This window comes from Biomphalaria glabrata, chromosome 12 (assembly GCF_947242115.1).
Source record: "Biomphalaria glabrata chromosome 12, xgBioGlab47.1, whole genome shotgun sequence".
NCBI lineage: Eukaryota > Metazoa > Mollusca > Gastropoda > Planorbidae > Biomphalaria > Biomphalaria glabrata.
The window spans coordinates 37,230,983-37,255,045 of record NC_074722.1 but is presented as its reverse complement, the minus strand read 5'-3'; the positions used below and the strand labels follow the sequence as shown (position 1 = coordinate 37,255,045).

The 24,063-nt window shown below is 39.7% G+C and overlaps 1 protein-coding gene across 1 annotated transcript; it reads left to right on the top strand.

Annotated features, from left to right (window-relative positions):
* The first annotated feature begins 1,215 nt into the window (after positions 1-1,215).
* Positions 1,216-23,094, top strand: LOC106071883 (outer dynein arm-docking complex subunit 1-like). Its single transcript, XM_056007096.1, has 12 exons — positions 1,216-1,351; positions 3,106-3,301; positions 4,277-4,466; positions 6,910-7,026; positions 8,645-8,826; positions 9,803-9,993; positions 10,950-11,093; positions 11,215-11,342; positions 13,296-13,402; positions 16,889-17,033; positions 20,517-20,635; positions 22,515-23,094. Exons 2-12 carry the CDS (start codon positions 3,135-3,137, stop codon positions 22,693-22,695), a joined length of 1,671 nt encoding a protein of 556 aa, XP_055863071.1. The 5' UTR covers positions 1,216-1,351; positions 3,106-3,134; the 3' UTR covers positions 22,696-23,094.
* The last annotated feature ends 969 nt before the right edge of the window (positions 23,095-24,063 follow it).

Sequence of the window (24,063 nt, the reverse complement as noted above, 5' to 3'; positions counted from 1 at the left end):
ACAAGCCAAAAACACGGAACACTCCCGAGGGAAGGGAGATAGAGACGACCTACAAATGGACAGGCCACAACCTTCGCAAGCTTGCATCCAACGTCACAAAACAAGCCAAAACACGAAACACTCCCGAGGGAAGGGAGATAGAGACGGCCTACAAATGAACAGGCCACAACCTTCACAAGCTTGCATCCATCATCACAAAACAAGCCAAAACACGGAACACTCCCGAGGGAAGGGAGATAGAGACGGCCTACAAATGCATTGGAAAGTAGATACCAAGTAGATGGACAAGGCGTGGGGAAAATTGGAAAGACTCACCCAAGACCGAGACAGGCAGAGATGGGATGATGATGATGAGGATGATTTATCCCAATAAAACTGAAGCAAATTTAAAAAAAAAAAAATTATTAAAAAGCCTGTGTAAGGGGAAAATACTTCACACATACAGTCATATATCTCAATAATGTAATATTTATTTCCCATTTTCTATATTAAATGAAATTAATTAATTACCACTTATTAATTGTTAAAAAATATTGATTCGAGTTTTGTTAGGGACAATGAAGAAACGTTTCAACTTGATTCGAGAAAAGAAAGATACAAAGATAAAGGCACATTCCTCGTCCCATATGCTAGGACAAAATTGTACAAATACTCCTCTTTCCCTTGTGCTATTAGAGCATGGAATGGGTTGCCTGAGCTAGCCAGGAAAACCAGTGACTGTTAAGCTAAAAAAACGCTACACTTAATAATCATAAACAACGCCAACACTATAACGCCAGATTCACCAGTCCATTTATTTACACACCATCATGGTACGAGGATTACACACAACACTATGATATGAACTTTTTTACCAAGGGGGATAACTCTACACACTAATAACAAACACATACATATAAACACAATGTCAACAGTGACTTGGCAGAATTTAAGTCATTGGTTAATATGCATGACTGAATGCATGACGCGTAGGACGTAATCATCTTCTTTTTTGAAGTAACGTCTGTATTATATAAGATAAGATAAGATAAAGAAAGTGGGAGAAATGACGTGTTCAAAATGTGTACCAGACAGACAGACAAACAGACGGAGTGAGTTGATATAAGCTTTGTAGTTACTTCAGCTGAAACCTGAAAGAAAGAAATCCGGATCAGGGATTTCCAGAAAAACAAACAAGAGTTTCTTTAAATCGCACCTTTTGAACAAGATGGAATCTGAGAAACTCAGCACAAAAACGCACCTATTGAACACGGCATCTGATTAAACTCCAAAATACATGAAGTGACTTTTTTTTCTCCACCCAAACCCCAACCTATACTGACCCTGAAATTACTTGACTTACAAACAAAAGGTAGGCTTGCTACTCTATTTGTGGTGTTATTTTAGTAGCTTTTACGACTGATCAAATCAGACCTGTGTTCAGCTTTGAACTGAAATGCCCAGGTCTATTAGCAGATAAGATAGTCTATCTTAGTATATAGATCTAGATCTAGATCTAGACTAGATATAGCTCTCTGCTCTGCTATTTTTTTTTTTACAAAGCTTATAAAAAAAATATCAACTAACTCTGTCTGGTGAAAAGTTTGTACGTTATTTCTCCACCCCCCCCCCCAATCTTCCCCAATTGATCCAGATAAGTGATAGTACCATAACTGTATAGAATTTAGCCCTTGTTATATAAAGGGAGAGTGATCCTTAAAGGATTACGGGCACGTCATGGCCTAAATGGACCCCATTTACCAATCGTAAACAAACAACATTTAGCCACGTGATTTTAAATATCTGCTATACAAATTATGTAATCCAGTGGCTGTCACGTGATACGTATTTTTCATTGTTTTATCAATAATATGACGTGGCTAAATGTGTTTATTTACAATTGGTGAATGAGGTCCATTGTGCCGATGTGCCTAAACTCAAAACTCAAACTCAAACCCAGACAACTGGAGCTGGTTTGGGGTGCAGTGGATGACCAGTGTGCCGAGCTGGCAAGGGGCGAGAGAGTGAGGCTGATGCAGCGCAAATCTCCCTCACTTAAATAAATTTTCATCGCGCAAGCTATTTTCTCATCTCCCATGCCTATCTGCAACTGACCAAACCTACCCATGCCATGATTGGACTTTACAGTCATCTTCGAGTCCATAGGAAATGAGAAATGTGATCATCTTCGACCACGAAGGAGGAGCTATATGTATATATATATATAGTATCATAGCGTATTGAGAAAACTAAAAGCATGAATTTGCGCTAAACAAAAACAGTTGGAAAAAATATTTATAATCACACAGATTTATTGATGTTGGTCTAACTCGAAATCTATTACAAATTTAATTACATATAAGCTTTGGTTTTTTTTTTAAGTGTTTAAAATGCAATAAATAATATGTGTAGGCCCTTGATCTAGAAGATTAGAAAGAGTGTACAGTCTTATTACAGACGCGCAGAGACAAGCGTAGGACGTAGTCATCTTCTTTTTTGAAGTAAGATAAAGATAAGAGAAATTCTAGACTATGGCCTCCTTCAGTCGCGAAACGACTATGGATCATCTCATGGAAATAAAATGAATGCCTGGGCATTAGCTGTGGTCGGAACGATGTCGCCCACACATCAGTTCCCCCCTCTCCACGCAGCTTATGTATCCAAAGGAACGGCAGTGCCGATACAGTTTGGGGTCAGCGGCGTCGCAGGTTCTGTCAGAATGTAGCAATGGGTGCTGCAAACTGCCTTAGGGTCGCCAGCTCCTGATTTTTCCTCAGGGTTGACTCCCGAAGCCTTTTCCATGATTGGGTATAACTGCAAGGCAACAGAATTCAAATTCAGAATTTCCCTTCTCCTAGGTGGGTAGCCAGCCATGGTTAACGAGCCCCTCCTGCCCGAAGCTTACTGGTTAAGGCGCCAGTTACTCGCCTTTCCCCCCTTCTCCTGTTAGTGAGAACAGTTCCACCGAGCCACACGTGAAGACCAGGAGTTGGACTGGTTTTCAAAGGCTATTTGAGACGCATGCCATTAGGAAGCATTTTATAGGTAGTATACATCCATTACCACTTTGCGAAACCATAAGATAATTGCGTGTATTTATATACAAGTGTATAACCTTGACCCTAGGTGTGAAGCCAACCAGAAGAGACAAGGAAATGTCCAAGGAGATAGATCTGTCCGAGCTAATCGAGCTCCAGAAGCAGAAGGAGCAGGCTGCAGTGGAGGAGAAGCTGAAAGCGAAGATGCGTCGACAAATTCGGATTTTTAACAAGGAGAAGTCTATGTACACACGCCGTACTCGATATGAAATCAGCAAACAAAGGTAAGTTTCTTTCTTCATAGGTCTAGAGGTAAGCGGCCTTCTTCATATATCTCGAGGTAAGTGGCTTTCTTCATATATCTCGAGGAAAGTGGCTTTCTTCATAGATCTAGAGTTAAGTGGCATTCTTCATATATCTCGAGGTAAGTGGCTTTCTTCATAGATCTAGAGGTAAGTGGCATTCTTCATATATCTCGAGGTAAGTGTCTTTCTTCATAGATCTAGAGGTAAGTGGCTTTCTTCATAGATCTAGAGGTAAGTGGCTTTCTTCATAGATCTAGAGGTAAGTGGCATTCTTCATAGATCTAGAGGTAAGTGGCTTTCTTCATAGATCTAGAGGTAAGTGGCTTTCTTCATAGATCTAGAGGAAAGTGGCTTTCTTCATAGATCTAAAGTGTGTGCGCGCGCGCGTGTGTGTGTGTGTGTGTTAACACGTTTTCGCCTTCAGACGTTGCTATCTATACGTGTCAAGGCCATTTGTTTCTGTGGCCCACCGTTAACGAGGCCATCACAACGACCAACCTTTAATTTACTCTAACAATCCAGAAATTCAAAATGCCAGTCTTCACCAGGATTCGAATCCGCGACCCCTCGGTTCGGAATCAAGCGCTATACCTCTCAGCCACTACGCCTCCCTCTTTCTTTCTCTCTCTCTCTCTCTCTCTCTCTGTGTGTGTGTGTGTGTGTTGGGAGTAGTTCATGCGAGAAGAAAGGTGATCATAGAAATTTTAAAATCTGTTCGGGGCAAAAAAGGGGGGATCACAAGAGAGCACTAATCTTGAGATTTTCACGATTATCTTTCCTTACATTCGTATTTTCACGCCTTAAAAGCTATGGATTTCTTTTTTTTTTCCCGAATTCTTGAATGTTGTTTGAATGATGAATTTAAATACCGACTGTAGCTGGTCAGAAAAGGCTGGGATAAAGTGGGAAGGTGTTTATAACAATGTCGTCTGCGGATTTGTTTTTTTTTTCCAGGAGGTCACTGCAGATCCTGGAACTAGAGCGTGACGTTGAGCTGGATAACTACATCGCCACACAGTCGGAGGCGATAGAGAACAAGTACAAGAAGGAAGAGTGCGTGGTTCGAGACCTCGTGCACACCACGGATGACGTCAGAGGACTGCTCACTAAGGAGATTGAGAACACTCGAATTCTTGACCAACAGGTTAGTCAGTAGCAGTAGTAGTTGGACCAACAGGTTAGTCAGTTACAGTAGTAGTTGGACCACCAGGTTAGTCAGTTACAGTAGTAGTTGGACCACCAGGCTAGTCAGTTACAGTAGTAGCTGGACCACCACGTTAGTCAGTTACAGTAGTAGTTGGACCACCAGGTTAGTCAGTTACAGTAGTAGCTGGACTACCAGGTTAGTCAGTTACAGTAGTAGTTGGACCACCACGTTAGTCAGTTACAGTAGTAGCTGGACCAACAGGTTAGTTAGTTACAGTAGTAGTTGGACCAACAGGTTAGTCAGTTACAGTAGTAGTTGGACCAACAGGTTAGTCAGTTACAGTAGTAGTTGGACCAACAGGTTAGTCAGTTACAGTAGTAGTTGGACCACCAGGTTAGTCAGTTACAGTAGTAGTTGGACCACCAGGTTAGTCAGTTACAGTAGTAGCTGGATCACCAGGTTAGTCAGTTACAGTAGTAGTTGGACCACCAGGTTAGTCAGTTACAGTAGTAGTTGGACCACCAAGTTAGTCAGTTACAGTAGTAGTTGGACCACCAGGTTAGTCAGTTACAGTAGTAGTTGGACCACCAGGTTAGTCAGTTACAGTAGTAGTTGGACCACAAGGTTAGTCAGTTACAGTAGTAGTTCGACCACCACGTTAGTCAGTTGCAGTAGTAGCTGGACCACCAGGTTAGTCAGTTACAGTAGTAGTTGGACCACCAGGTTAGTCAGTTACAGTAGTAGTTGGACCACCACGTTAGTCAGTTGCAGTAGTAGTTGGACCACCACGTTAGTCAGTTGCAGTAGTAGTTGGACCACCACGTTAGTCAGTTGCAGTAGCAGCTGGACCACCAAGTTAGTCAGTTACAGTAGTAGTTGGACCACCACGTTAGTCAGTTGCAGTAGTAGTTGGACCACCACGTTAGTCAGTTACAGTAGTAGTTGGACCACCAGGTTAGTCAGTTACAGTAGTAGTTGGACCACCACGTTAGTCAGTTACAGTAGTAGTTGGACCACCAGGTTAGTCAGTTACAGTAGTAGTTGGACCACCAGGTTAGTCAGTTACAGTAGTAGTTGGACCACCAGGTTAGTCAGTTACAGTAGTAGTTGGACCACCAGGCTAGTCAGTTACAGTAATAGTTGGACCACCACGTTAGTCAGTTACAGTAGTAGTTGGACCACCAGGTTAGTCAGTTACAGTAGTAGTTGGACCACCACGTTAGTCAGTTGCAGTAGTAGTTGGACCACCACGTTAGTCAGTTGCAGTAGTAGCTGGACCACCAAGTTAGTCAGAGAGTTACAGCAGTAGTTCATTAAGTTGAATTAGTCCCCTTTAGGACTCTTCAGCCCTGGGTGAACATTTTTAATGCATTTAAAAAAAAAAAAACGATCATGTAAACATTCACCATGATACTCTCTTTCACACACACACCCCTTTTCACCATTTTTCCCAACTGGTCCAGACAAGAGATAGGATCATAGCGCATTGAGAAAGCTAAAAGCATGGGAAAAAATATTTCTAATCGCACAGATTTATTGAAGTTTTATTGAAGTCTTTGTCTACTATGTATATAATTGCATGAGTGATCCAAATTAATTGATACAATTACACTTAATATAAGCTCTGTTTTTTTTTTTTAAAGTATTTTTTTTTGTTGACAGTGGTCGGAAGGTAATAGTGTGGCCAAATTGCCATTGTGATCCTGTTTTGAATTTTGTCCTTCGGGATGCCTAAACTGTACCGATTTCCCTAAACTCAAACTCTTTGTAGTTGATCCTTAATTGCTTTAGTAGAGAAGAGGATTGTAGTCATGGAATCGCTTCCAAAGTATTCTACGTATAACCTACAAAGATCGCTATTCAGCAGGGGCGGATTGGCTATATAGACATTTGGGCTAATGCCCGGTGGGCCGTTATCCAAATGGGCCAGCAGGACCACAGTATCATCTTCTTTTTTTTTAAATCACGTCTGTATTTTTAAGATAAGAGCCGCATTGATGTCACTAAGGCACGTGTTAAATTGTTAAAGGTTTTTATAGTATTCATTATAACAGGGGCCCTCTAAGCGAAGTATTTAAAAAAAAATCTTTTACAGACTCTACTAGGGCCTACTAATTTAATCTAACACATTTTCCGAAATAATGTTATGGTCTACATCCGTAGACATAGATACTAGTAGGCTTCATCCTTTTCAGGGCCTACACACTTTGCTATTAAAAATAACATAAGGCCTTATCAAACTTAACACAATGATTTTGAGGATAGGTAGACCTAGAACTGGATGTCCATCATATAATATAGCCTACAAATTATGGGCCAGATGGTATAGAAATGCCCTGGCCTATTTTGACCCCCAGTCCGCCCCTGCTACTCAGATATAACCATAATTTGATTCAAAAATATCAAACTAAAGTCAAAGTAATATGATTGATTTACTTAGGTCCGTGAGCTGGAGGACAATAAATGGAAACACAGGAACGTCGTGACAGAACTAGCCAAAGAGTTTTCCAAATTCCGGATTCCCAGCAAGACCAAGATGGAACGAAGGATCGAATGGGTTTGAAGTTTGTTTCTTGTTAAAAAAACGAGATGTACTTTTTATATAAACCTACAGCAGAAATGAATTAGAGACTAATGTTGCCTTGAGATGGAAAGTATCACATTTAAACACATGTAGTTTGATTTTTTAAACTTACACACAGTGGCGTAGCTAAGGTATTTGATGCCCTGTGCGGCAGTTCCTCATGATGCCCTAAAAAACAACACGTTTTAAAACAGCGAAAAGTTTGTAATTTCGAAATTAAGTGTATTCATTATTTAAGCATTGCTATTTGAGTGAATCTCACGTGCTTTCTCGCCGGTAAACACTATCGGTAATTTTATCGAAATCAGTTATTGGCCACATTTGTCTGTGAATGTGTGTTGTACATAACTTAATACATATAAAATTGTTTATTAGTATCCCTCAGGATAGTCTGATAATCTTGGTTTAGCCGAAGAACTATGATAGGTGCTCAATTCAACTCACACTTTTTACAAAACTTATATCAACTTATTCTGTCTGTCTGCCTGTCTGTCTGGTTCAATTTTTGTACACGTTATTTTTCCCACACAAACAAATCTAGCACTGTCCATTACATCCAACAAGTCTAGCACTGTCCATTACATCCAACAAGTCTAGCACTGTCCATTACATCCAAGAAGTCTAGAACTGTCCATTTTATCTAACAAGTCTAGCACTGTCCATTTTATCTAACAAGTCTAGCACTGTCCATTACATGCAACAAGTGTAGCACTGTCCATTACATGCAACAAGTCTAGCACTGTCCATTATATCCAACAAGTCTAGCACTGTCCATTACATCCAACAAGTGTAGCACTGTCCATTACATCCAACAAGTGTAGCACTGTCCATTACATCCAACAAGTCTAGCACTGTCCATTACATCCAACAAGTCTAGCACTGTTCATTACATCCAACAAGTCTAGCACTGTCCATTACATCCAACAAGTGTAGCACTGTCCATTACATCCAACAAGTCTAGCGCTGTCCATTACATCCAACAAGTCTAGCACTGTTCATTACATCCAACAAGTCTAGCACTGTCCATTACATCCAACAAGTGTAGCACTGTCCATTACATCCAACAAGTCTAGCGCTGTCCATTACATCCAACAAGTGTAGCACTGTCTAAAAATGTAAAAATGTAGATAAACCAGTCTAGCACTGTCCATTACATCCTGATTAATGTCATTACTGACACAATGAATCATGTCTGGAAAAGATGTAGATAAACCAGTCTAGCACTGTCCATTACATCCTGATTAATGTCATTACTGACACAATGAATCATGTCTGGCAAAGATGTAGATAAACATGCACACCAACCACAGTCCATCGTTTGTATTACATGTTTCGGATGTTCCTTCAGAGTTGAAATCTAAACGTCCCGCAGGACAAAGGGAATGGCATCGGTCAGTGTATGAATCCGGGACAATCCAGCACGCATACCGCACGACCAGAGAGCCATTCAATACATCCTACTTAATGTGATGACTGGCAGAGTGCATTATGTCTGGTAACGATGTAGACAAACACACATACCACAGTCCATTACATCCTACTCAATGTGATCACTGACAGAGTGCATTATGTCTGCTTTCAATCCCATCAGGCCAGCGGGAAGTACCACAGCCAGCTGTACAAGAACAAGGAGCTTCAAGACAAGATCGACAGCGCCATCTTCTTGAGAGACAAGTACATCCACGAGGAAGTGAAACTGGTGAAAAACTTGGAGGATCTGAACAAGACTGTCACCTTGACCATGAATGAAACAGCTGACATCTACGAGCAGCGGTGAGATTAGAAACATGGGAGGGGGGGGTGATGAGTTGCCACTTAGGTGAGCCAGTAAGGGTCAAAACACTAAAACATGTGGTGCTATGGCATAAAGTCTATGTTCGATTTTTTAAATTTTTGAAGCTACGCATTTCCAGCTACTGAGTGCCATGTGTAGATGGAGCACATTGTGGCAATGTAAAATATGTAAAAGAGATCACTGTTTGTATTTTTAATAGTTGGCTTTATTTGCATTGTTTTTTCATTTATATGTTTAAATCGGCTGCTTTTAAAGTGCATTTGTAGTTATACAGTTATAAAATAGTTATGTTGCTAGCAACCAAAGTTGTCGATATTAATAGAACGGCAAGTTGTTGTTTTTATCCCAGCTTTTAACAAATGACTCTTTCTGTAGTAGTTGTCTCCCTTTGATACCCCCCCCATTATAGTACATTTTTGTCTCTCTTACCAAATCCTAAAGCGCAATCTATTCTTAGGCATCAGGTGTAGACCAAACTAGTCTGAGGATCTGTTAGCTCACGTGTCATTGTAGCGCGCGACGTGGTGGCTTAGTGATAGAGTGATTGGTTGTAAAACCATGGTCCTGGATTTCAATTTTTGAAGATACCGGATTTGGACTCAAAGGTGTACGGTTGTGCATTGTGTTGGCCACAGCATACCTTTACCAAAGCTATTAAGGCATACATCACACACACACTCTTCCAGACAAGTGGCAGATGTTCCGAGTTTACTAGCAGTCTGCTGCTTGAATCTTCTTGTGTATTCGACTTGAAAATAAACTCATTTGAACTCTTTTTTAATCCCCAGAAACTTTCATTTTTATAATGAGTATTTTTTTTTTAAATTATAGAAACTGTCTCTGATCAAGATATATAAAATAAGATTACTAGATTTTCGAGTACAATGTCATTGAAGTCCTGTTTCGGTAGCGCCATATATACAATAAAACAATCATTTCTATACATAACCCCAGAGATCGAGCAGAAGGCACGAAGTTGAAGGTCAGGGAGCACTTGGCCAAGGTGAAGGACCAGTACGAACGAGAACTCCTCAACATAAGCTTGTCCATCAATGACGACAAAAAGATGGAGAATTTTATGAGGACCAAACACAAGGACATCACCAAGTATTTACACCAGAAGAGAGAGAAAGAACTCAAAGACGGTTAGTCCACGTCTGCTGTTAATTCATACAACTTTAGTCCACTTTTGCTATTGATTCATACAACTTTAGTCCACTTTTGCTATTGATTCATACAACTTTAGTCCACTTTTGCTACTGATTCATACAAATTTAGTCCTTTTTTGCTATCGATTCATACAACTTTAGTCCACTTTTGCTACTGATTCATACAACTTAAGTCCAATTTTGCTACTGATTCATACAACTTTAGACCACATTAGCTACTGATTCATACAACTTTAGACCGATTCAGACAACTGGAGGCGCGGTGCTGAATGGTAAAGCACTTGGCTTCCAAACTGAAGGTACCGGGCTCGAATCCTAATAAAGACTGAAACTTTAATTTAGGGATCTGTAGGCCGCCTCTAAGTCCACCTCTCAAGGGTACTCACATAAGCTGGGGAAAAGTAAACTCGGTTGGTCGTTGTGCTGGCCACATGACACACTCATTAACCGTGACCACATAAACAGATGACCTTTACACCATCTGCCCCCATAGATCACAAAGTGTGAACTTTACTAAACAAGAGAGATTGGACCAGATCACATTGAAAGAAGACGCCCTATGCATTTTTCACAAAATGACATCTATCGAGCTGATTATTAGATAGAGAGTGAGTAAAAAGAATGAAAGGGGTGTGGGTAAAATAAAGTAATTTAAAACGCTTTGTATCCAAACAAATGGTCCCTCCCCCTCCTACTTCAAAAACATGAGGTACGCCCTCATTTTACCGATTTGTATTCTTCTTTGTTCTTAATTTTGATCAGAAGTATTGAATCGCCCCATAACGTTAAAGTCAATATTCTTATTTATATTAATCCATTAATTATATTTGAAAGTAGATTAAACATATATATATATATATATATATATATATATATATATATATATACACGGAAGTGCCGTAATGGGTATATACTTTCATACATCTCAACAGTCACTGAGATGATTAACCGCAAGGATGAGTTCACTGAGGCTTTCGACGTTATCAAGGAATCCACAGGCAAGTCGGACATTAACCAGATAGTCCAGGACTTCATAGAAGCCGAGGAAAACAACTTTGGCACATTCTTGAGCATTGGTGAGTAGACCACAGCAAGGCGGATAACTCTATATATTTTATTTTTAGACTTGTAGATCGTATTACCGCAGTTAACTCCCTAGGCAAACGTGACCCTTGTTCTTATCCTATAATTTCCCAGGAGAGATTCTTGACACCAATGAAAAAATTAGAGCCAAAATTCGAGAGCTGAGGCAAGCTAACGTCAGAATGGAAGAGAAAAATCTGGACACTTTGGCGGAGGCAGCAATCAATCATCAAAATTCTCAGGTTTATCTGAAAGCCAACCATGTTTTTGTCTTTTGACGACCTTGACTCAATGTCGTTATTACAGCCATTTTGACCTAGTTACATATGTTAGTGTGCCAAGGTTTAAAAGTCTCATTAATAATAACATTAGGACTGCTGTCACTAGACTAGATCTATTCAAACAGCAAAAGTACTCATTTAACATAAAATAAACCAATAAAGGCGTTAAAGCGCTTAGCTCCAAACTGACAGAATTTTGTCATTTGGAGATGTCATTCGATATGGAAGACGACAATCCTACGCGCGATAAAAAAAACGACATTATGCAATCCCGTAACCTCGGTATCTGGTGAAAGAAACTTCTCGCGCCTCAAACTAATGAAGAATTACTTGAGGTCAACAATGCACAAAGATAGATTGAATAATTTGGCAATTCTTGCTATTGAGCGTGATCTATGTTGGAAACAGATTTCTGATGATATACTGTATGACTTCATTATACGGCTCGTGATTTTGTACTCAGTAAAGAATGAATGAAAAGCAAAGACGAATTTATTTTCTAATACAAAATCTTAATTTTAAATTATTATCATTATCTCTACCCAGACTGGGCTCCCGTTTCGCATAGGGCCCGGCAATAGTTAGGGCCGGCCCTGCTGTTAGTGTTAATACTTGATATATCATAATATATGTAAGTTATAGTCCTTGGTCATTGTAAGTTATGGGTCTTTTGTGAATGAATAAAAGTGTTCGGCCAGCATAGACATTCGTTGCCTTTATTCTTTAATACCTACTTAACATGGTGGCAGCGGTGGGATGTGAACCCATGCCTCCGAAGAGACTGGTGGCTCAAACCAGAGATTTGAGATTGTATTTTCTAATACAAAATCTTAATTTTAAATTGATAATCCCTACCCAGACTGGGCTCCGTTTCGCATAGGACCCCGCAATTGTTAGGGCCGGCCCTGCTATTAGGTTTTGAGATTGAAACGTCACATACAAACAGGCCGAATCCAATAACACCCTTTCATGTTTTTTTCGTTCCGTACTAGATTCTATTAGCCTGCTAAATTAGCCTTTACTTTTCCCATCAAATGTCAGGTACCCATTGCAGTTGAGTGGACTCGGGGGGGGGGGGATACTAATATTCCAGTCATCACTGGGATTCAGACTCGAGACCCCTCGGCAGTGGAGTAGCTAGGGTATTTGATGCCCTGGAATGCCAGATTCTGCTTTAAGAGAAAACAAATGATGTTCAAGATTCTCCCCAGATAATCTCTCCACATTTTCCCCTCTTGCTCATTTAAATCTTGAGCCTTGCTGTCATTGCTGTTGCCTAGTCACAGACAAACTTCAAGTTCCCTCCAAGCAAGCGATGTGTGGCTGAGAGGCTTAAACCGCTTGGCTCGAGGGGGCTCTAGTTCGAATCCCGACTCTATCAGGGTTGTGTTTGCTGAGCGGTTGGAAAACCTTTTCCCTGATACACCCTTCCCCCACTGGGTCATAAAAGAGATTACATCATTAAACCATTACTAATTAGTAATTAAAAAAAACACCATTATAAACTTGTCCATAACCAGTGCATTGAACAATGAAGTAACAACATGTAAGGCCTCAGAAAGAGGGTGTAAAAGTGTGTTGCCATCAGAGATTTAAACAAATCTGGTAAAATTTGATTCCATCTGGTCTACAGCTTACATTACATTTAATTTAAGAAAGAATATAGGACATAACAGATTATCAAAAACAAATAAATTACAATGTGTAGTTTTACTGAGAAAGTTTTTTCCTCAGTTTGATGCCCCCCACCTCTTGATGCCCCGTGCGGCCCGCACCACCCGCACATTGCTATCTACGCCACTGCCCCTCGGTACTGAAGCCAAGCACTTTACTACCACTTAGTCCAGACGCCCCCCCCCCCCACTCCTTTATTAAGATCATTCATCTAAACGTATATTGTTTTCTTTCCCCCAGCAAAACATTGACCTGTACAAACAAAAAAGTGAAACCTGTCAGAAACGGTTAGCGGAACAAAGCAAAATCTTGGACGAGTTTATTTCCAATATTCAAAAAGTTGTCACGTTAGTATTAGCTCCCTTTTTTTGGTCTTCTCCATTTCGGATGTTCTTTAAGGAGATTAGCTCAGCTCTAGTCCAGACATCTTCTCTATCTTTCACTTTCTCTCTTTCACTTTTTCTTTCCATCTCTCTCTTTCTCTATATCTTTCTCTCTCTTTCTGTCTGCCACTCTCTTTCTCTCTCTCTCTTTCTCTCTCTCTCTTTCTGTCTGCCTCTCTCTTTCTCTCTTTCACTTTTTCTTCCCATCTCTCTCTTTCTCTCTCTTTCTCTCTCTCTTTCACTTTTTCTTTCCATCTCTCTCTCTCTCTCTCTTTCTGATTGCCTCTCTCTTTCTCTCTCTCTTTCTCTCTCTCTTTCTTTCTCTCTTTCTCTCTTTCTGTCTGCCTCTCTCTTTCTCTCTCTATTTCTGTCTGCCTCTCTCTTTCTCTCTTTCACTTTTTCTTTCCATCTCTCTCTCTCTCTCTCTTTCTGATTGCCTCTCTCTTTCTCTCTCTCTTTCTCTCTCTCTTTTTTTCTCTCTTTCTCTCTCTCTTTCTCTCTCTCTTTCTGTCTGCCTCTCTCTTTCTCTTTCTTTCCATCTCTCTCTCTTTCTCTCTCCCTTTTTCTGTCTGCCTCTCTTTCTCTACCTCTTTCTGTCTTTCTCTTTCACTCTCTCTCTCTCTCTTTATCTCTACTCTCTTTAACTCTTTCTCTTTTTCTTATTTTCTATTATCTTTCTCCCCCTCCCCATCTGAACAACATTCTAGATTGACTGTCATTGTTTAGACCTGTCACAGCGTCACAATACAATCGTCTCGACGTTTATTATTATTTTTAAACGTTGAAAGCGGTGTTAGATTTTCCTAGAGGCCAAACATGCTATAGATTAGGGGCCCCTAAAAATGGTTCCAGGGATATTTTCAATCATTTTAAAGAAAGAGCAAAGAAAAACCGCCTTTATGTTGATTACAATGAGTTCCATTTCTTAAATAGAGTTGGGTCTTTTCAAATATAACTCCAGTCCTGGTCATTAATTTGCTACATATCTAATTTTCGGGATATTTCTGTCTTGCATAATCCTCTTAGCGTGTTGGCAGATTGGAAATGTTGATTGGAGGTCAAGGTCTTCGATCCCACCTTGTTAAATCTCTACGGAAATAGCATGTTATGTGATTTGATTTTCTCATAATTCAGTTTAATGCACTTTATTTCTCCCGCATTTACACAGAGAATAGTAATATTAATTAAGCCCCTTTTAAAGTTTTGAAACAGAGCATAACAGTTGTCGCGGATTGTGTAAGGTTATGGGCATTATTCGTTGGTATTCATAAAAGTCTAAAACTTGAATGTTTTATGGCTGGAGTAACTAAATAAGTGGCTAGAAATTATGTCTTGAGAACTCTTGAGGTCGTGTCAGTAACTGTTGTGCGAAACTATCTAGAGTAGCTGTGTGTGTGCTTGACAGTGCTTGTACTGCGTTTATGATCATACTAGCATTCATGTTTGAGAGGGAGAGAGAGAGGGGGGGGAGGAAAGAGAGAGAAATAGAAGAGAACGTGAGATGAAGAGACAGTTGAAATAAACGTTAAAAGAGAGAATGAAAGACAGAGAGAAAGAAAGGGAGTGAGAGAGAGAAAGAAAGAGAGAAAGAAAGAGGGAGATAGAAAGAGAGGGAGAAAGAGAGTGAGAGAGAGATAAAGCCCCTAATTTAGTTATATTGAAACGTTGTCTAAGCATTGTGTCTGTTTGTCTGTCTGTCTGTTTCGTTTTGTATTTCTACTTTTTATCCTTCTGAATCGAAGAGTCAAGATTAAAATAGACAACAGATTATGACAACGTCTTATTGGTCAAGTTGTTAAGCTCTCAGCCTCCGAGGCGATAGTCTCCAATGTATCTCTTTCTCTCTCTCTCTCTCTCTCTCTTTCTCTCTCTCTCTCTCTTATGATCTATCTCTCTCTCTCTCTCTAAAAATCTCTAAATTCGTCTTTAAATGTGTACTTGAAAGTTGGTCGTTGAGGTGGCCACTCGACGTCGTTGTCGACCGTTTGGGTTTGAAAAAGGAATCCACTTACATTCTTCTGCATTATAAATCTCTCTATAAAAATATTCACTAGTCTGAGACGAAAAGAAAAGAGTGTTGCTTTTTCAAATTCTTCGAAGCCGTGTAGCCTCACAGGTTATGCAAGTGTGTTTTTTGACCTATGGTTCAGAGACAATTGATGTAAAGACAGTTCGGTCCTTACAAATGGTTCACTTGACGATCGGCCCACCCAAGACATTTTGAGAGACTATAATGGCGGTTAACCCAGAACCGGATGGCTAACTGGTTGTGTGGTATATGCTGTCGTCTCCATAGTGCCTGGTTCGAACCTGACTGCCACTCCAGTGTCCTACAGGGGGATGTAGTAAACTTCATTTCCGAAGCGAACATCCGAAGCACACAAACAACAGGTTCCCCGATACCCTTTTACCAAACAATGGGCCACAAGACAAGTGGCTCTTTGAGTTAGAAACATTTTGTTTGTCAGACAGTCAGAGGCGGCCTTAGCAGAGCGCGGGGCCCAGGGCGAGTGTCAGATGCGGGACCATGAACCTATATATACAGAAATATTGAGTAACAAATACTAATTAATGAGAAATGATCTGGATTTCGAAACTGAACGTTGACAGGGAAATCTACGATCGCGGCCCCTCCCCCCTCAGGCGCGGGGCCTGGCGTTGTTGCCCCACTTGCCACCCCCTAGGGCCGCTACTGCAACCAGTTGTCTTCTGTAAACTATTTGTCTGTGAAACTTTCGTGTGTAAACCATTTGTATGTAAATCAGTTGTCTGTAAACCATTTGTATGTAAATCAGTTGTCTGTAAACCATTTGTATGTGAACCAGTTGTATGTAAACCATTTGTATGTAAATCAGTTGTCGTAAACCATTTGTATGTAAATCAGTTGTCTGTAAACCATTTGTATGTAAATCAGTTGTCTGTAAACCATTTGTATGTAAATCAGTTGTCTGTAAACCATTTGTATGTAAATCAGTTGTCTGTAAACCATTTGTATGTAAATCAGTTGTCGTAAACCATTTGTATGTAAATCAGTTGTCTGTAAACCATTTGTATGTAAATCAGTTGTCGTAAACCATTTGTATGTAAATCAGTTGTCTGTAAACCATTTGTATGTGAACCAGTTGTCTGTAAACCATTTGTATGTGAACCAGTTGTTTGTAAACTATTTGTATGTGAACCAGTTGTTTGTAAACCATTTGTATGTGAACCAGTTGTCTGTAAACCATTTGTATGTGAACCAGTTGTTTGTAAACCATTTGTATGTTAACCAGTTGTCTGTAAACCATTTGTATGTGAACCAGTTGTTTGTAAACCATTTGTATGTAAACCAGTTGTTTGTAAACCATTTGTATGTGAACCAGTTGTCTGTAAATCATTAGTTTGTGAAGCAGTTGCCTGTTGTGACACCATCCAGCCGATGCACTGCGTTTTTTTCCTTGTGTTTCTAAGGTTACTGAAGTTAAACAAGAACTCGCTTGGAGATCTGGTCGAGAAAGACGGTAGCATCAAAGACCGTAATGTCCTGGCAGTCATGACCATCATCGAGAAGGAGCTGAGTGACCACATGAAGGACTACTACATGGTGGAGCTCTCGGTCAGTATCCTGGTCACGTTAACAGTGTTAGCCCTAAACAAAGTGTTGTAAGTTGTATCTTGTTTCTCTCCCCTTGCGTAGCTCTTCCAAACGTGTCTCTAACAACCAAAACAATAGCTTTTAAAAAGTGTATCGATTAGTTTGGATCAGTCATGTAATTAAATATGTAATAGATCAAGACTAACAATAATAAATCTTTGCGATTACAAATAGTTTTACCAATTGTTTTTGTTTAGCGCAATTTCATTCTTTTAGCTTTCTCAGTGCGCTATGGTCCTACCATTTGTCTGGACCAAATTGAAAACATTGGGGGTGATCGCTTTTTTATGTATTGTAACGAATCTCAATATTCAGGCTCTCTGCAACTGCACCATAGACACTGCCAACTTAAAGAGCTTGACAACTCGGGTCTCCAAATTAACGTAGAAGTTTAATGTTCACTAACAGCCAATACTGTACAATTGGCAACACGTAACACAAAATGTTCTAGATATCTGAACCGTCGGATCAACTCTGTACTGTAGGACGAACTCTACCTGGCTTCCGTTGAACTCTGCCGTAACGTGGGGAACTGACTCGTAGATCGGGAAGTCATGACTGACTCTGATACCTCCGCCCTTTATATAGGGTCCCAGCTGGCCTTCTAGAACCCAGATCCTTCCCGAACTGTCTTGGCTGACCGTCGTAGCTCGTCACGGTTGACCGCTCGTCTAGCGCTGGCCTGGGGCGATTTGCGTCGGCTGTCTGCACACTTCACTACCCCCCATCAGTGTCACTACGAGGCACTGGCGGATCCAGGGGGGGGCGGTAGGGGCGGACGAACTTTAGTATAGGATTCACACAATTTGTATACGAATTTATTACTTATGTTAAAAATATATACTAATTATTTATATTTCAACCTATTTTTAGATTATTTCGCCCCCCCCCCCTCTAGTATGTTGGCCGATTTGGTGGGGTCGGGAGGGGGCGATGTTATCAATCCCGCCCCACCCCCCTTAACTTTCGAGTGGGGGGGGGCGGTCCAATTTATTGGTAGAAATCACAGCCTGCTAACAAAATCAATTAAATATCTATATCCTTGTAACTTGTTATTGATATTTTAACCGATCTTTATATTATGTCGTTCCCTGTTTGCCGATTGGTGGGGGGAGGGGACGAATACCTCTTCTGCCCTTCCCACCTAAACCCTTTGAGTGGGGGGGGGGGCGGTCCGTTTTTATTGAGAAATCATAGTTTGTGAACAAAATTAGTTGAATTAATATATAAATTTTATATTATGTCGCTCCCTTTCTGGTATTTTGGCCGATTCGGTGTGGTGAGGGGGGGCGATTGCAAGTACTGCCCTCCCCACTCTAGCCCTCTGAGTGCTGGGGGGGCGGTCCTATTTTTGTGGAGAATCATAGTTTGTGAATAAAATTAGTTGAATATCTATATAATATAAACTACGTATTGATATGTGACCCATTGTAAATATGTCGTACCACACTCTAATCTCAAATTGTATCATTAGAAAATTTAAATGAAAAAGGGTTGTACCAGGTAGGAGGGGCGATACATGCAATCGCATTTCCCCCATCGGACAAATCAATACTTTTTCTTTTTGTATTATAGTTAAGAAATTACAAAATTTAAAAAATCTGTCACTAATATAATTTATATATACTATAAATTAAATTCTTATATCGAGTCGCCCCATACCTATTCTTTAATGCCAAATGCAATCTTTAGCAGAAATTAGTAAAGGAGCGAGGATTAATCGTTTTCACTCTACCGCCATTCCCATTTCCAGACAGAGTTTTTGTAATTTCACATGAAGTTATCATAAGTAATTTAAGAAAGACTTTGCATTGGAAAAGTTAGAATTCAAACGAAATTTTTCAGTATAAGAGTCATGATTGAGATGAGTTCTAGACTCAAATAACATTTTCATAGTCGCCTTTTCCCAACCTTTACTCAATCTGATATTTTTCTAGTTAAATAAATTTGGGACTATAACTCACAATTTATGCTAGAGTTTTCTTGAATACTATTTATCGAATAAGTTTTTTTTCGGCGGCGATCCTCAAAGCAAAAATCTAAATACGTGGGGTATCCTATCTTTTCAAGGAACAAATCGGTTTTATTTGCAATGTATTATGGGTCTATAAATTCAAATTAGAATATTTTTCAAGTACAACATTATTCGAAAGGTTGTTTTTTAATAGTATGAATAATGAGCTTCAGGTCAGGAGAATGCGTTTCTGCAGTGAAGAATGCAAGAAAACGCTTTTGGCGTCGGGGCTTCGCCCCGAACTCCATTTATGAGTAATGAGTTGTAGATGTCAGGAGAAAAAATACGTTTCTGCAGAGAAGAATGCAAGAAAACGCTTTTGGCGTCGGGGCTTCGCCCCGAACTTCATTTATGGGTAATGAGTTGTGATGTCAGGAGAATGCGTTTCTGCAATGAAGAATGCAAGAAAACGCTTTTGGCGTCGGGGCTTCGCCCCGAACTCCATTTATGGATAATGAGCTGTACTTGTCAGGAGAATGCGTTTCTGCAGTGAAAAAAGCAAGAAAACGCTTTTGGCGTCGGGGCTTCGCCCCGAACTACATTGTGAAGAATGAGCTGTACTTGTCAGGAGAATGCGTATCTGCAGTCAAAAAAGCAAGAAAACGCTTATGGCGTCGGGGCTTCGCCCCGAACTCCATTGATGAATAATGAGCTGTACTTGTCAGGAGAATGCGTTTCTGCAGTGAAAAAGCAAGAAAACGCTTATGGCGTCGGGGCTTCGCCCCGAACTTCACCAGAGAACCTTATAGCGCTGCCCCAGTTGTTTTGGTTTTCGCCGAAGGTGTAGAAATGCTGCTTTTTATTCTCATATTTATATATATATATACATTTGTGTGTGCGTTTGTGTGTGTGTGTGTGTGCGCGCGCGCGCGCGCTGTATGCACGTTTATGCGTAGGGTTAGGGTTTACTGGGCGTTAGGGTTAGGGTTTGGAAAAAAATCGCCCCCCCCCACTCCAAAGTTCTGGATCCGCTAGTGCTACGAGGTTTACTACAGTAAAGGTGAACGACCTGGATTCGAACTCATGGGTTAAAGGCTTCTCAAGCCAACACGGTAACCACTCAGCTAGAGAAGTCTAAAAGATTTTATAGTTATCTATTCTTTCTATTTTCATGTTTATTTTCGCTAAGCCTAAAATGACGACCTATAAAGGGGACTAATTCAGCTTATACCACCACTTCAGTCAAGTACAGTTTCCTTCCCTTGTTTGATATAACAAAACAAAATAATTAATTACCAAAATTTAATTAAGAAATTAATAAACTTTTAAACATTGATTCTTGTGTCGTCAGGTAAAAGAAATAAGTGTGCAAAATCTCAGCTCGATCCGAGATTGGGTCTGGGAGAAATAACGTGTACAGATTTTGTACCAGACAGCGTGTGCTGATATAAGTTTTGTTACAACAAATGTGTCTGGTATTTCATCTCTAGACTCGAGCTGTCATCCGGGCCAAGACGGAGATCTCCAGCGAAGAAAAGATGCTAACTCGCATCCCTTCTTTCCGCATCGGACCACACACGGCCCCAAGAGTTGTGCCGACCAATTTGTTGTAAGTAGTCCCTACTTTCATAAGTTCAGTCCATCAAGGTGGTCAAAAGGGGGGGGGGTGTCATTTTTGATGGCGGTTCCATGAACCAAACGGCAAGTGCGTGTTTAATTAATATTTGTGCATGTGTTTAAGCTTTATTATCCCAACTCTGGATAGTTTGGAAAGATTCAGCACTGGCTCATTCACTAAGTTTCTTGGGAGAAGTGTAATGATACAATAAGCTGTGTGCAGTGTGTCCTAATCATTCCATCTTTACCTCGGCATGCAATTATGTTGAATATTTGTAAGTACTGTGAAAGGCAGTGGATTATTTGGAAGTACTGTGAAACGCAGTGGATTATATGGAAGTACTGTGAAAGGCAGTGGATTATATGGAAGTACTGTGAAACGCAGTGGATTATATGGAAGTAATGTGAAACGCAGTGGATTATATGGAAGTACTGTGAAAGGCAGTGGATTGTATGGAAGTACTGTGAAACGAAGTGGATTGTATGGAAGTACTGTGAAACGAAGTGAATTGTATAGATGTACTGTTAAACGAAGTGGATTGTATGGAAGTACTGTGAAACGAAGTGGTTTATATGGAAGTACTGTGAAACGAAGTGAATTGTATAGAGGTTCTGTGAAACGAAGTGGATTGTATGGAAGTACTGTGAAACGAAGTGGATTATATGGAATTACTGTGAAACGAAGAGAATATATGGAAGTACTGTGAAACGAAGTGAATTATATGGAAGTACTGTGAAACGAAGAGGATTATATGGAAGTATTGTGAAAAGCAGTGGATTATATGTAAGTACTGTGAAACGAAGTGGATTATATGTAAGTATTGTGAAACGAAGTGGATTATATGGAAGTACTGTGAAAGGCAGTGGATTATATGGAAGTACCGTGAAAGGCAGTGGATTATATAGAAGTACTGTGAAACGAATTGGATTATATGGAAGTACTGTGAAACGCAGTGGATTATATGGAAGTACTGTGAAACGCAGTGGATTATATGGAAGTACTGTGAAACGCAGTGGATTATATGGAAGTACTGTGAAACGAAGTGGATTGTATGGAAGTGCTGTGAAACGAAGTGGATTGTATGGAAGTACTGTGAAACGCAGTGGATTGTATGGAAGTACTGTGAAACGAAGTGGATTATATGGAAGTACTGTGAAACGCAGTGGATTATATGGAAGTACTGTGAAACGAAGTGGATTGTATTGAAGGGCTGTGAAACGCAGTGGATTATATGGAAGTACTGTGAAACGCAGTGGATTGTATGGAAGTACTGTGAAACGAAGTGGATTATATGGAAGTACTGTGAAACGCAGTGGATTATATGGAAGTACTGTGAAGGAACGCAGGAGTCGCGATGGCTGAGTGGTGAAGCGCTTGGCTTCCGAACCGGGTTCGAATTCTGTTGAAGACTGGAATTTTTACTTTAGTGATCTTCAGGGGGCCTCTGAGTCCACCCTGCCCTAATGGGTATCTGACATTAGTTCAAAATTCTTGAAGAGCTTTTTCCAAAACACTTTTGATTCTTAAGGACAACCTGCACCCATTAAACCACTGTTACCTAAGATCTGAACGAAGTGGTCGTCTCCTTTCCATTAGGACTAAAACTGAAAGATTTAATAACTCCTTTATCCCACTATCGGTCAGAGTGTTACAAGATCAGCTGTCGTCATCGAGAAGTACATAGAAGTCAAATTCATAAAGCGCTGGTTGTGAATATGTATGTGTTACATGTGAGAATGTTGTTCGAATTTTTTTTATCTACTCTTCTATTGTACAGTAGTTACGCTGATGTTGTCAATTGTAGTCAAACTGAATTTCCATTTGATTGGGTCAATAAAATTATCTTATCTTATCTTATATGCAATTTCAGGAAAGAAAAAGAAGACATTGATGAAGTCAAGAATGCTCAACTCCTGAACCACGACGAAGCGAGAGATATTGTAGTCAAATCAATGCTAGAGAAAAAAATGGGGGCCTCAGTCAGACAGCTCAGCCACGAGAAAAGCTACAATGATCTCCCCTGGATGAAGAAACCAGAGGCCAAACAATAAACAGCATGGAAGCCTCTCGGCATAATATTTATTTGGTTACATCCCTTTGAATAAAGGACTCGGATCAGATATTTTATTTCTGCTCATTTTTTAGTGCTAAAAATGAACCATAATGTATTAAGCAGGGCCGGACTAAAGCGGATGGAGGCCCCAAGCAAGATTCTTTTTATGGAGGATCCTACCCTTCATCTAAAACTTTAATCTGTTAAAATTGGACTTTATTCTTAGTGTTAAGTAAAGCTCTATTTTTTTTTCTATTTTTTTAACGAAGATGTATCAGTTGAAATAGTTTACTTTTCAAACCAATGTCATGTTCACATTGCCTCACAATGTGTTAAAGTCAAAAATCAATCAAACACATCATAATCTTGGAAATGTACTAATAAATTTATCCTCACATTTGTAGTGATTAGTGTGTATTTCGTCTTGTGTAAACCATTCGTCAGTCTGTAGGTAATTTGTTTTTAGTTTGTGGAAGCCTTCAAAGAAGGAGGGAGGTAATACGGCCTTGCATGCACTGGACTGTATAGAAATGGGAATATTGTAATTGTTAGAGCCTATATATTAAAACGTAAACACGTTTATATTGGTCCATCAAAACGGTTGACATTGTTTAATATCGTCTTTTTTTTTTTTTTTATACATGGGAGCATATCTAGTATGAGAGACAATACAATAAATTAATGTATATTATAAATTGGATTTAAAATTCATTCATCGAGTTAGCATAAGACGTACCTTGTTATCTGGTTACCAAGAAAATTATAAATTCTATATATTGCTTTCCGAGACAGTGTTACCCAAAATACGGCCAGCGGGACAGATTCGGTCCTCCCAAAGGTCAGCACTAAGTGTATAAAATTCTCTCTCTTTTTTTCTTTTTAAATGTATTTTTACGTACGTTGATACCGTAGTTGCAACTCTGATGAATTGGTACCATTTATTTATTTATTTCACTTTTTTTTTAGTTTATTTAGTTATTTATTATTTATTTATTTGTTTAGTTTCATTTATTTTTTTTTTATTGTAAATTTATGTTCTCTAGCCACTATTTGTTTGTCATCAAACGGAAGCAGCTTGATTTTTTTTCTTTTCTTTTTATTTTTTTTGACTATGACGTCTGCTCAAAGAGGCGCCCAAATTGATTGCAAAGAGATTTAGAGTAACGGTTCTTTAATTTTCCGAAACATCTTTCTTTGTACTAGATAATCACTGCCCATATCTTCGTAAGCTTTTGACATGTTCGCGCGAAAGGAACACTTAAACACAACCTATATTTTCCTAGTTATAACTTCCAAACGATTTCCAGCCATCTACGTCATCAAGTCATGACGCGATAGAGCGATGACGTCATCAATCTATGATGCT